Source organism: Oncorhynchus mykiss, chromosome 16, assembly GCF_013265735.2.
Source record: "Oncorhynchus mykiss isolate Arlee chromosome 16, USDA_OmykA_1.1, whole genome shotgun sequence".
NCBI classification, from domain to species: domain Eukaryota; kingdom Metazoa; phylum Chordata; class Actinopteri; order Salmoniformes; family Salmonidae; genus Oncorhynchus; species Oncorhynchus mykiss.
Genome location: NC_048580.1, coordinates 68,443,698 through 68,457,784, shown reverse-complemented (window position 1 = coordinate 68,457,784; position 14,087 = coordinate 68,443,698). Strand labels below are relative to the sequence as shown.

Below are 14,087 nucleotides of genomic sequence, written 5' to 3'. Positions count from 1 at the left end.
TGAGTTTAACAGAGGATCAGTATGGGGTGAGAGCTTAACAGAGGACAGGCACAATGCCAGAGGGTTACAGTGAGTAATGAGGAGGGAAGGGGAAGGGGGTGAGTAGGGGAGACTCTCATATTATTTATTAAGGTGATTTCAACCAGGTCCTTCTTTTTCTGTCCCTGTTTCCATGGATAGGAAAAGAGGCACTTGAAGTCAGGTTTTTAGTAGACACACTTTGCAGTGCAGGAGGAGAGAAAGGGAGGATTATGTGGGGATGTCTGTCTCAAATGTTGAAAATGCGCCGTAGGGCAGACATCTCGCCACACAGACAAAGCAGCCAGAGAAGAGTGCACCTGGGACGGCCTCATTGTGCTTTGTGAGTCATAGAGCTCTGTGAAGCTGAGCACAGGCAGCCTACTTATATACTGCATGGTCAGTCTCCATCTATTTACCTGAGGGAGAGAGAGAGGGAGGGAGAGAGAGAGAGGGAGGGAGAGAGGGAGAGAGGGAGAGAGAGAGAGAGAGAGAGAGAGAGAGAGAGAGAGAGAGAAAGGGTGTAAAGCATGAGAAATGGCTTGGAGGAAAGAAGAGGGAGAGGGAGAGAGGGAGGGTTAGCGAGAGAGGGAATCTGAAGAGTGTCAGACCTACAACTCTAAGCTGCTGTTTTCTCCATGCAGCAAATAGGCCTACAGTTTGTAGTATGTAGTCTTGTATTTGATGCAATTAATAATGCTTAGAACAGGGATTGTAATGTTTGTCTTACAGTATGTAAGACAAGCAGTGTGCTCCCTGACCTTTACCCCCTGACCCCTGTGCCTCAGGTATCTGGATCAAACCAACCCGAGCATCCAGGATGAGGGATAAGAGAGCGGATTTCTCAGCCGGATGTCTGGGAGGAAGGGTCATCGTTGCGGGGGGACTAGGTGAGCAAAACAAAACACCAATCAATTTAACCCGGTGTGGCAGTCACACCATGAAACGTCATCATTAGAATTTAATCTGAGGGTAAATGTTTCCTTGACTGCGTGATTGTAAGCAGTTTACATTTACAGCCCGGCTCAGTAGGATATAAAGCAGTGTTGAGACAGTGTGGGAATGCATTCTGTTCTCTCTGTCGTCATACACTTTTTGTGTCATTTAGTTATTTGATTGGTTCATTTGGGTCTCCATGTCACAGCTTAAAGAGACAGTGAATCAAGCTTAGAATCTGTCATAAGAACTGCTCCCTCTGTCTCTGTGAGGTAGGGAGGGAGGGAGGGAGGGAGGGATGGAGGCAGGGAGGGAGGCAGGGAGGGAGGGAGGGAGGGAGGGATGCAGGGAGGCAGGGAGGGAGGGAGTGAGGGAGGGAGGGAGGGAGGGAGGGAGGGAGGGAGGGAGGCAGGCAGGCAGGCAGGCAGGCAGGCAGGCAGGCAGGGAGGGAGGGAGGGAGGGAGGCAGGGAGGCAGGGATGCAGGGAGGCAGGGAGGGAGGGAGGGAGGGATGCAGGGAGGCAGGAAGGGAGGGAGGCAGGGAGGGAGGGAGGCAGGGAGGGAGGGATGGAGGCAGGGAGGGAGGGGGGCAGGGAAGAAGGGATGCAGGGAGGCAGGGATGGAGGGAGTCAGGCAGGGAGGGAGGGAGGGTCAGTCTTAACATGGGCCTTTTAATCCTAGAGGGATATTTTAGGATTCTGATTCACAGATGTTATATTTCCCTCCCTCTTAATTTTGTCAAAGGGCTGGTAAATGAGGGATCTGCCCTCCATTTAACAGCCAGCTGGGAGGATTGTCCCTGTCTTTTGAGGCTGAATAAGGCACCTATTTATTATTCATAGTGTCGGGTGGTTGAAAGCCAAAGGGATGTTTTTCAGGGTGACATTAGATTGTCATGCCATTCAGAAGCTAGCCTCGTCCTCGTCCTCCTACACTCTATCACTGTAGTGTCTCTTGCTGTGTCTCCCAAACATTTCTGACTATCTTTGCCCTTTCCCTCTCACTATCTCTTTTCTCACATTGTTCTCTTTCTGTTCCCTCTCAATGTCCGGCGGTCACTGTCACCCTCTCCCCTTCTCACTGATACAAGACAAATTGATATATGTATGGATAATGTGATTAAAAACTGATTTGAATGAACTCGGTAGAGATGGCAGTGTGTAGAGATGGCAGTGTGTATAGATGGCAGTGTGTAGAGATGGCAGTGTGTAGAGATGGCAGTGTGTAGAGATGGCAGTGTGTAGAGATGGCAGTGTGTAGAGATGGCAGTGTGTAGAGATGGCAGTGTGTAGAGATGGCAGTGTGTATAGATGGTAGTGTGTATAGATGGTAGTGTGTATAGATGGTAGTGTGTATAGATGGCAGTGTGTAGAGATGGCAGTGTGTAGAGATGGCAGTGTGTAGAGATGGCAGTGTGTAGAGATGGCAGTGTGTAGAGATGGCAGTGTGTAGAGATGGCAGTGTGTATAGATGGTAGTGTGTAGAGATGGTAGTGTGTAGAGATGGTAGTGTGTAGAGATGGCAGTGTGTAGAGATGGCAGTGTGTAGAGATGGCAGTGTGTAGAGATGGCAGTGTGTAGAGATGGCAGTGTGTAGAGATGGTAGTGTGTAGAGATGGCAGTGTGTAGAGATGGCAGTGTGTAGAGATGGCAGTGTGTATAGATGGTAGTGTGTAGAGATGGCCGTGTGTAGAGATGGCAGTGTGTAGAGATGGCAGTGTATAGAGTGGTAGTCTGTGCAATTATGTGTACAGAACAGACTACATTACAATGTCACTCACGCACGCACGCAAACACACACACACACACGTGCACACGCACACACACATGCACACGCACACACACACATACACACACACACTAAGTCTCCCAAGTCTCTCCCAAATCTCCAAAGGCTCCCCACAAATCCTAAAAAGTAATCTAAATTGAGGTAAATGGGAGGAGTGGCTAGGGCACCAGCTAAAATACCTACTAGGTTGTTGAGGCAAATCAAATTCTCTTTGTCCATTTGCCCCATAAAAAACATGTGGTCAAATCCAATTCAATAAAAACAACCCACTGGCAGAAAAAGGGAGACATACAGTAGGTATATGTAGGAGAGGGAGATGGGTTGTGGGTAGGTAGATGTAGGAGAGGGAGATGGGTTGTGGGTAGGTAGGTGTAGGAGAGGGAGATGGGTTGTGGGTAGGTAGGTGTAGGAGAGAGAGATGGGTTGTGGGTAGGTAGGTGTAGGAGAGGGAGCTGGGTTGTGGGTAGGTAGGTGTAGGAGAGGGAGATGGGTTGTGGGTAGGTAGATGTAGGAGAGGGAGATGGGTTGTGGGTAGGTAGGTGTAGGAGAGGGAGCTGGGTTGTGGGTAGGTAGGTGTAGGAGATGGAGCTGGGTTGTGGGTAGGTAGGTGTAGGAGAGGGAGATGGGTTGTGGGTAGGTAGGTGTAGGAGAGGGAGCTGGGTTGTGGGTAGGTAGGTGTAGGAGAGGGAGCTGGGTTGTGGGTAGGTAGGTGTAGGAGAGGGAGATGGGTTGTGGGTAGGTAGGTGTAGGAGAGGGAGCTGGGTTGTGGGTATGTAGGTGTAGGAGAGGGAGATGGGTTTGGGTAGGTAGATGTAGGAGAGGGAGCTGGGTTGTGGGTATGTAGGTGTAGGAGAGGGAGATGGGTTGTGGGTAGGTAGGTGTAGGAGAGGGAGCTGGGTTGTGGGTAGGTAGGTGTAGGAGAGGGAGCTGGGTTGTGGGTAGGTAGGTGTAGGAGAGGGAGATGGGTTGTGGGTTGTAGGTAGGTAGGTGTAGGAGAGGGAGATGGGTTGTGGGTAGGTAGGTGTAGGAGAGGGAGCTGGGTTGTGGGTAGGTATATGAAGGAGAGGGAGTTGGGTTGTAGGTAGGTAGATGTAGGAGAGGGAGATGGGTTGTGGGTAGGTAGGTGTAGGAGATGGAGATGGGTTGTGGGTAGGTAGGTGTAGGAGAGGGAGAAGGGTTTGGGAAGGTAGGTGTAGGAGAGGGAGCTTGGTTTTGGGTAGGTAGATGTAGGAGAGGGAGATGGGTTGTGGGTAGGTAGGTGTAGGAGAGGGAGATGGGTTGTGGGTAGGTAGGTGTAGGAGAGGGAGCTGGGTTGTGGGTAGGTAGATGTAGGAGAAGGAGATGGGTTGTGGGTAGGTAGGTGTAAGAGAGGGAGATGGGTTTGGGTAGGTAGGGGTTGTGGGTTGTGGGTAGGTAGATGTAGGAGAGGGAGCTGGGTTGTGGGTAGGTAGGTAGGTGTAGGAGAGGGAGATGGGTTGTGGGTAGGTAGGTGTAGGAGAGGGAGCTGGGTTGTGGGTAGGTAGGTGTAGGAGAGGCAGCTGGGTTGTGGGTAGGTAGATGTAGGAGAGGGAGCTGGGTTGTGGGTAGGTCGATGTAAGAGAGGGAGATGGGTTGTGGGTAGGTAGATGTAGGAGAGGGAAATGGGTTGTGGGTAGGTAGGTGTAGGAGAGGGAGCTGGGTTGTGGGTAGGTAGGTGTAGGAGAGGAAGATGGGTTTGGGTAGGTAGGTGTAGGAGATGGAGATGGGTTTGGGTAGGTAGGGGTTGTAGGTTGTGGGTAGGTAGATGTAGGAGAGGGAGCTGGGTTGTGGGTAGGTAAGTAGGTGTAGGAGAGGGAGATGGGTTGTGGGTAGGTAGGTGTAGGAGAGGGAGCTGGGTTGTGGGTAGGTAGGTGTAGGAGAGGCAGCTGGGTTGTGGGTAGGTAGGTGTAGGAGAGGGAGCTGGGTTGTGGGTAGGTAGGTGTAGGAGAGGGAAATGGGTTGTGGGTAGGTAGGGGTTGTGGGTTGTGGGTAGGTAGGTGTAGGAGAGGGAGATGGGTTGTGGGTAGGTAGGTGTAGGAGAGGGAGCTGGGTTGTGGGTAGGTAGGTGTAGGAGAGGGAGCTGGGTTGTGGGTAGATAGATGTAGGAGAGGCAGCTGGGTTGTGGGTAGGTAGGTAGGTGTAGGAGAGGGAGATGGGTTGTGGGTAGGTAGGTGTAGGAGAGGGAGATGGGTTGTGGGTAGGTAGATGTAGGAGAGGGAGCTGGGTTGTGGGTAGGTAGGTAGGTGTAGGAGAGGGAGCTGGGTTGTGGGTAGGTAGGTGTAGGAGAGGGAGATGGGTTGTGGGTAGGTAGGTGTAGGAGAGGGAGATGGGTTGTGGGTAGGTAGGTGTAGGAGAGGGAGCTGGGTTGTGGGTAGGTAGGTGTAGGAGAGGGAGCTGGGTTGTGGGTAGGTAGGTGTAGGAGAGGGAGATGGGTTGTGGGTAGGTAGGTGTAGGAGAGGGAGCTGGGTTGTGGGTAGGTAGGTGTAGGAGATGGAGCTGGGTTGTGGGTAGGTAGGTAGGTGTAGGAGAGGGAGCTGGGTTGTGGGTAGGTAGGTGTAGGAGAGGGAGATGGGTTGTGGGTAGGTAGGTGTAGGAGAGGGAGATGGGTTGTGGGTAGGTAGGTGTAGGAGAGGGAGCTGGGTTGTGGGTAGGTAGGTGTAGGAGAGGGAGCTGGGTTGTGGGTAGGTAGGTGTAGGAGAGGGAGATGGGTTGTGGGTAGGTAGGTGTAGGAGAGGGAGCTGGGTTGTGGGTAGGTAGGTGTAGGAGATGGAGCTGGGTTGTGGGTAGGTAGGTGTAGGAGAGGGAGCTGGGTTGTGGGTAGGTAGATGTAGGAGAGGGAGCTGGGTTGTGGGTAGGTAGGTGTAGGAGAGGGAGCTGGGTTGTGGGTAGGTAGGTGTAGGAGAGGGAGATGGGTTGTGGGTAGGTAGGTGTAGGAGAGGGAGCTGGGTTGTGGGTAGGTAGGTGTAGGAGAGGTAGCTGGGTTGTGGGTATGTAGGTGTAGGAGAGGGAGCTGGGTTGTGGGTTGATAAGCAGGTGACTAAGCATTGTTTAGCTGGGCTAGAAATCAAAGACCCGACGGGAAGCTTTGCGCGCCATGCGAAGGAGCGTTTTTTTGGTGCACGGCACCACGCTGGAGCATGTTCCTGTGAACATTAAAAAGGAGCGGGTCTGAGCAGACTCAGATCCTCCACTTTCTTCTCTCCAGAAATTATGAGAACAATAGCAACCCCCCGTCCATATCATCTGCAGCTCAGTGAGGGTCTCCATGGAAACCAGAACAACTTAGCAGCGGCTGGTAATGTCTAATGACAGGGATCCTGAGGCTAAAGGAGAGAAAACTGACTTTGACTGACCCTCTGAAAGATATGAAGAGGGGCGGACTGGGACCAGATATCGGCCCTGGTATTTCTAACACACCGGCCCATTTTTTTTTCTTGAGGCCCCCATTATTATCCAGATAATGATACGTTTTGCGCAAGAAACCCAAGTTAGTCAGACCTACTGGGCTAAAAATGGACCAGACCATCTGGCATTTGCCTGAAATGCCAGATGGCTAGTCCGCCCTTGGATTTGAGATAAATCAATGTGTGTGGTAGAGGGGGAGTACAGAATGTGTGATTTTTAGAGCTTTGTTTTTTAGTTAAGTTCAAGTTTAAATTATCTTTTACCCAGTCTATTTCTAGGTGTTTCTTACTGAGTACAGTAAACAGTACTCCCCCAGCCATCTGTATGGATGCAACATACTGCATTATTCCACCTGTTGCTCTGCGACTGACAGGTAGATCACATGACTACCCCAAACAGACAGACAGACTGACAGCTCCCCTGCTTAAGACAGCTTTCCCCTGGATCCCTAGTCTTAGACAAATGCCTGTCTTATCATTGTGTATATAACCTAACCTTTGTTTACAATACCACTTACATGCCTATCGTTACAGTATATGTTTTCAGTTTTAGTGTGTAATTCCGGAAGTGTTTTTTGTGTGTGTGTGTGCTCATGTGTGACAGACTGAAAGTGATTGACTGTGTTTCCACACTGCCAAAGGTAGTGTAATTGTGTTAGTTTAATCATGTGTGACTGACTAACAGACCAGTCAGAGTGATGGAGAAGCTGTGAGACCCAGTCACAGTAATGATGTGGCTGTTAGGGGCTCCCTACACACCTGCCCTTTTCTGCCCCTCTCTCACGCCCGGCTGTGACTAACACACCTGTGTTCTACCCCTCTCTCTTCAATGTTAGCTCAACTGTAAAGTCATCTATGTCACATTTTCATGTTAAGGAGAGATTACAGTGCATTTGGGAAACTATTCAGACCTCTTGACTTTTTCCACATTTTGTTACGTTACAGCCTTATTCTAAACTGGATGAAATAAAACATGTTCCTCATCAATCTACACACAATACCCCATAATGACATCACAATACCCCATAATGACATCACAATACCCCATAATGACATCACAATACCCCATAATGACATCACAATACCTCATAATGACAAAGTGAAAACAGGTTTTAAGAAATCTTTGCAACTTAATTAAAAATTCAAAACAAAAATGTACTTATTTACATAAGTATTCAGACCCTTTGCTATGAGACTCGAAATTGAGCTCAGGTGCATCCTCAGGTGCATTCGGACAAATCGGGGGAGAAGGGCCTTGGTCAGGTAGGTGACCAAGAACCCAATGGTCACTCTGACTGAGCTCAAAAGTTCCTCTGTGGAGATGGGAGAACCTTCCAGAAGGACAACCAACTCTGCAGCATTCCACCAATCAGACGAAAGCCACTCCTCAGTAAAAGGCAATTGACAACCCGCTTGGAGTTTGCCAAAAGGCACCTAAAGGACTCTCAGACCATGAGAAACAAGATTCTCTGGTCTGATGAAAACAAAATTGAACTCTTTGGCCTGAACGCCAAACGTCACGTCTGGAGAAAAGCACAGAGACCCTTGATGAAAACCTGCTCCAGAGCACTCAGGACCTCAGACTGGAGCGAAGGTTCACCTTCCAACAGGACAGGACACCGACCCTAAGCACACAGCCAAGACAACGCAGGAGTGGCTTCGGGACAAGTCTCCTGGGCAGGAGTTGCCCAGCCAGAGCCCGGACTTGAACCCGATCGAACATCTCTGGAGAGGCCTGAAAATAGCTGTGCAGCGACACTCTCCATACAACCTGACAGAGCTTGAGAGGATCTATCAAGAAGAATGGGAAAGCTCCCCAAATACAGGTGTGCCAAGCTTGTAGCGTCATATTCAAGAAGACTCGAGGCTGCAATCGCTGCCAAAGTGCTTCAACAAAGTTCTGAGTAAAGGGTCTGAATACCTATGTAAATGTGATATTTCCATGGTATTTTTTTAAATATATTTACAAAAATGTCTATAAACCTGTTTGCTTTGTCATTACGGGGTATTGTCGGTAGATTGAGGAGGAAAAATAATAATTAAATACATTTTAGAATAAGGCTGTACGTAACAAAATGTGTTAAAAGTCAAGGGGTCTGAATACTTTCCGAATGCCCTGTAGCTCTTTTTTTTCAGGGAAAAATTGTTGTGTCCTAACCTTACGGGGGAAACAATGTATTAAATTGTGTGCGTATGTGTGTGTCCAGGAAACCAGCCGTCACCCCTGTCGTCAGTGGAGAGCTACAACCTTGTGAAGCGACGTTGGGAGTATGCTGCCCCGATGCCCAGCCCCCGCTGCTGCTGTGCCCCCCTGCAGACCCCCAACATGCTGTTCCTCATCGGGGGTGTGGCCCAGGGGCCCAGCAACGCCGTGGAGGCCCTCTGTCACAGAGAGACTGTGTGACACACACACATGCACAGAGACACACACTAACACAGCTACTATACACACTCAAAAAAAAATACACAGGAAATGACTGTGGCGCTATTTGTGCATACACACCAGTACAAACACATTATTTGTGTACAGGTGAGGGACACACACACACTCATACAGACTCGTATTGGACCTGGACACCTGTCACAAAGGAGTTGTTGAACAAATAACAACAACAACAAAAGCACCACACACAATACTCATTTGAACATGACAGCATTTTCCAGGATAAAAGCAGGGTACTTTTCTGGAAATTAAAGGAATTTAGGGCCATATGTGTTTCACCACAGCATATCTGTTTCACCACAGCATATCTGTTTCACCACAGCATATGTGTTTCACCACAGCATATCTGTTTCACTACAGCATATGTGTTTCACCACAGCATATCTGTTTCACCACAGCATATCTATTTCACCACAGCATATCTGTTTCACCACAGCATATGTGTTTCACCACAGCATATGTGTTTCACCACAGCATATCTATTTCACCACAGCATATCTATTTCACCACAGCATATCTATTTCACCACAGCATATCTATTTCACCACAGCATATCTGTTTCACCACAGCATATGTGTTTCACCACAGCATATGTGTTTCACCACAGCATATCTATTTCACCACAGCATATCTGTTTCACCACAGCATATGTGTTTCACCACAGCATATGTGTTTCACCACAGCAGTGTCCGGTTGCCGTGGCTTGTTTACACTATTTCATTTAATCACCTTAAAAAAGTTGAGAGTTTAGGATACAACTTCGGAGTATGTGAGTGTGTGTGTTTTGGTCCCTGTTGTTAACGTTAATGTTAACGTTAATGTTATTAAAATCACAGACTCCTGAATACCACCTCTAGAATTGTCGGCCAATACCTGCACTGTGGCACCAGAGACTCAGAGTAGAGCTCTTTGACACAAAGCCACATTTCCCTGAAGCTTAAAGACTTGTTTTTGGAGAGAAAAAAAGACATAATATTTTACATCAGAGTTTAGCAATGAAACTTCAGAGAATGAAACCATATAAGAGTTGTTTTTAATGGGGAAAAGCAATAGCTCTTAACAGGAAGTCCTCCTGTACATATACCATTCTTATTCAACCTTTGACCTTTCAAGGAACTAACAGGAAATAGAGGGGACACCCAGGAGGGCAGTGGGAGGGGTTTTAGAGATAGTATTAGTGGACAGAGGGTGACGGTCACATTAGATTGACCTCATAATACTGTATATTTTTAGTATGTATTTTATGAGGATTTTCTTTCCTTGCGTCACCCCTGTTGAACCCCACATTCATTGGATCATGAGCTGGCTTTGACGCTGTCTGATTACAGCATCTCCTGATTCATGACTGATTATCTTTATCAACGTCTCCTGCTGGGTAGCTCTTCCATGTGCTAAATTACAGGTTGGTTAGGAGGGCTGCAGGAGGCCGGTTAGGAGGGATGCAGGAGGCCGGTTAGGAGGGATGCAGAAAGCAGGTTCGGAGGACTGCAGGAGGCCGGTTAGGAATACTGGCCCTGCTTAGGAGGACTACAGAGAGCGTAATGAAACTCTCAACCATATTCATATTCTAGAGACTATTAAATAGCTTATGGTTTCATTCTAGCACATAGACCCCCCCCCCCCCCCCCCCCCCACACTTACACTCCCACAACCACATACATATTTCTAGAAAAACGTTGTTGATGATGTCATTGAGATGTTCCCTTGGGGAGTGCAGTGTCTTTCTAAACACACTTTAGTGCCAGTTGATAGATGTATTTCTGGCTACGTGGGAAGTTGTGTTTCTGTATGCTCTAAGACTCACCACATGGATCTGGCTGGTTGGCAACAGCAATAGAGTGATGGATAGAATGCAAATATATGTACATACGGAACTGGATTCTCATCAGTGGAGAGAGACTGCTGTATTCGGTAACAGTCTGCAGGAGGAACCAGGGTCTCTTCGGCAGAACACTCTGGTTTCTAAGCTCTTGAGTACTGTTTAGAAAGAACTTGCACGAGAGAGAGAGAGAGAGAGAGAGAGAGCGAGAGAGAGACAGAGAGAGAGAGAATCATTTTTCAGATGTGCTCTGGCGCTGACATGACATATGACTCAACAGCGTAAACTGCAGTTGACTCTAGTTCTGTACTGTAATCCTACTGCTGTTGGCTTCATAAACAGTGTTGTAGATCATTCAGTACATTTACTTTTCCCATTTGCTTTCTTTATAGCAGAGATCCCTTCTAAACAGTCTATTAGACTCAGGTTTTATATACGATATGTCTCTCTGCCTTCTCTTCCTGGGATCAAAGATGCTGAATCCACACATGACATATTTCCATACTTACTTGCATTTGATGAATATAAATCATTTCAGAACTGTGTCTTATTTTTTTTTACCATCAAAGACTCTGTTTTTGTGCGGTTCACTGTGAACACCTGGTGTCGAGGCAACAGTCACTGTATCACACCCGCAAGTAGCATTACTGTGTAACAGTCAGTGAAGTATTGTTGCTTTTCCTTCCAAAATAAATTAGTATTTTAAATAATTTGTATTCTCTCTAAAAAAAATCCCTGTTTGCTATATTTTGTATTTTTCCAGTTTGTTGTTTTAACACCACTGGGCTTCTACAGCTGTCTATTTGCATTGTGTGGGTTGAGCTGTACAAGGTCATGTTTGTAGTGGTGTTGCCCTGTCATGTTGACACTTGGTCTGTTCTCTCTATGATGCTGTGCTGTGATGTGTTTCCATGGTGCGTAACCAGGGTGATGGTGTTAGCTGATGATCTCTGACTGTAACCTGTGCGTCCCCAACTCCTGTCTCAACGAAGGGAGGCTATGCAGTATGTCTGAACATCACAGAGGGGTTCAGAAAGAAAGAAAGAAAGCTTGTCACAATTTTAATTATTTTTATATTAGGTTTACGTTTGAAGCAAGGAGGCCAGATAAGTTTGCTTTGGTCAAGATACACGTGTACACAAACACACGCACACTAATGATGTCACAGCTCATCCACATTTGGAGAAGGAGATTCCTATACATTGTAGAATATGAGTGAGTAGAGGAACACCTGTGCCAATACTTAGTCTGTCGCTGATCCTAAACCAATCAAGAGATATCTGAATCAAGAAGAATAGGCCACTCCCACACTGATCTGTGGTGTGTGGCAACATTCATGTTCTAACTAACAATCAGCAGGAAGTGTTTTATTCCTATAATATGAGGTGAGGTGATCAGTGGGAAGTGTTTTATTCCTATAATATGAGGTGAGGTGATCAGCAGGAAGTGTTTTATTCCTATAATATGAGGTGAGGTGATCAGTGGGAAGTGTTTTATTCCTATAATATGAGGTCAGGTGATCAGCAGGAAGTGTTTTATTCCTATAATATGAGGTCAGGTGATCAGCAGGAAGTGTTTTATTCCTATAATATGAGGTGAGCTGATCAGCAGGAAGTGTTTTATTCCTATAATATGAGGTCAGGTGATCAGCAGGAAGTGTTTTATTCCTATAATATGAGGTCAGGTGATCAGTGGGAAGTGTTTTATTCCTATAATATGAGGTCAGGTGATCAGCAGGAAGTGTTTTATTCCTATAATATGAGGTGAGGTGATCATCAGCCCAAACAATGAGTCTGAGTAGTTATTGTCAAAAAAACAATTGGTTCCAAAAATATTTGAATTGGGCTGCATGTGTAAATGCAGCCCTAGAGACCGGATGAGGAGACAACTTTATTAGCGGACAATGTGCAGAGGAGAGCTTCAGGCATTTTGACAGAGCTCCGGTCTGACAGAGAGATGCCTGGATGGATTCCTGTAATTGTGTTTTGATTATGTTCTCTGGTCCAGTAAGACATTGTTACAGTAATGTGGTACAGGTACAGTGCCCAGGCTGAGTTGTGACTCTAGTACAGTAAGACATTGTTACAGTAATGTGGTACAGGTACAGTGCCCAGGCTGAGTTGTGACTCTAGTACAATAAGACATTGTTACAGTAATGTGGTACAGGTACAGTGCCCAGGTTGAGTTGTGACTCTAGTACAGTAAGACATTGTTACAGTAATGTGGTACAGGTACAGTGCCCAGGCTGAGTTGTGACTCTAGTACAGTAAGACATTGTTACAGTAATGTGGTACAGGTACAGTGCCCAGGCTGAGTTGTGACTCTAGTACAGTAAGACATTGTTACAGTAATGTGGTACAGGTACAGTGCCCAGGCTGAGTTGTGACTATAGTACAGTAAGACATTGTTACAGTAATGTGGTACAGGTACAGTACCCAGGCTGAGTTGTGACTCTAGTACAGTAGTTCAGTGCCTATAAATGTGAGGTAGTGCCTCGACCATGAATTCTTTAATAAACTATTTTGACGTGCTGTCTGATTGGATTGAGTATGTGTGGCATTATTTCTGTATTTTTCTCTTTCACATTAACAGCAGAGCAGGCAGCAACCAGAGGCCTCGTCTGCGCTGCAGTGTGTATTTCAATGTCTACTTAGCAGAGGTGTAACGAAATGTGAGAAAATGTCACCTCGTTCATTATAGATGAACCGGGCGGTAGAAGGTTTCTGCTCCTGTGGGGAGAATGGAAGTGGTGTGCCTTCACGATATATTGACTTTGAGGTATGACTTGCACGGTTCACTGGTTCTCAAAATTAGTTATTTCATTTTTTTACCATTTCATTGTAAATAGTATGTCATCTGCACTGAGTGTCATCATATTCAACAGAACGGTGTGTAGCGTAGAATTCCATGTACCACGGGACAACAAAGACTGGAATATGACAGAGAAGTATTTTATATTTCTACTGATGCACTCTGTTTACCAGGAGCTACTTATAAACATGGCTAATGTCCCCGTTTCTAGTTACAATGTTTCATAATTGTACATCACAATGTCAATGAATAAACGTTGTCTTTAATGTCGTGTCTCTTGGCCGTGAGCTTGATTGGGAGACTTCTATATAAAGTCAAGGGCCAATTAGCTGTCTCTGTAGGCAGATTTCTCCCTAGCCCTGAACTCTGAACTGTGGTTTGCTGAAAGGCAAAGTGTTCAGGTTCACCAACCAGAACCCAGGGAGAAGCAATGTTTGATGAGCTTGATTCACAAACCCCCACTGTGTCAATTTGAATATAAACCAGATACATATATTGAAATACATGGTAATCTCTTCTCATCTTGTGGCTTGTCCTGGCCTGTATATGTATTCATAGATGTTTCATTCCACAATAACAGCATCCTTGTCACGGCCGTTGAAAGAACTGGACCAAGGCGCGTGCATTCCACCGCATCACACGGTGCCTGACCAGTACGTTGCTCGCCACCGTAAGCACGGGGAGTAGGCTCAGGTCTCCAACCTGACTCACTCCCCGTGTGCCCCCCCCCCAAAAAAATTGGGGGAGCAGCATTGCAGGCTTCCATGCTAGCCGAGTCCCTCCGTAACGCTGCCGCTCTGCTCTTGCTGCCTCCAGTTCCTCCCGTGGACGGAGATACTCCCCAGCCTGCC

The 14,087-nt window shown here is 47.0% G+C and overlaps 1 protein-coding gene across 2 annotated transcripts in view; it reads left to right on the top strand.

Moving 5' to 3' along the window:
• The window catches only part of LOC110491167 (kelch domain-containing protein 8B), a 175,931-nt gene extending 162,429 nt beyond the window's left edge, over nucleotides 1-13,502 (top strand). Inside the window, exons 4-6 of one of the 2 annotated variants that reach the window (XR_005036607.1) lie at nucleotides 807-908; nucleotides 8,371-12,104; nucleotides 12,189-13,502. Coding sequence is in view for 1 of the 2 variants with exons in the window: in XM_036947644.1 (XP_036803539.1) it covers nucleotides 807-908; nucleotides 8,371-8,567 (299 nt within the window). In the remaining variant the exon portion in view is untranslated. Of the gene's footprint in view, nucleotides 1-806; nucleotides 909-8,370 lie in introns of both variants that reach the window. The other variant, XM_036947644.1, reaches the window with a different exon arrangement.
• The last annotated feature ends 585 nt before the right edge of the window (nucleotides 13,503-14,087 follow it).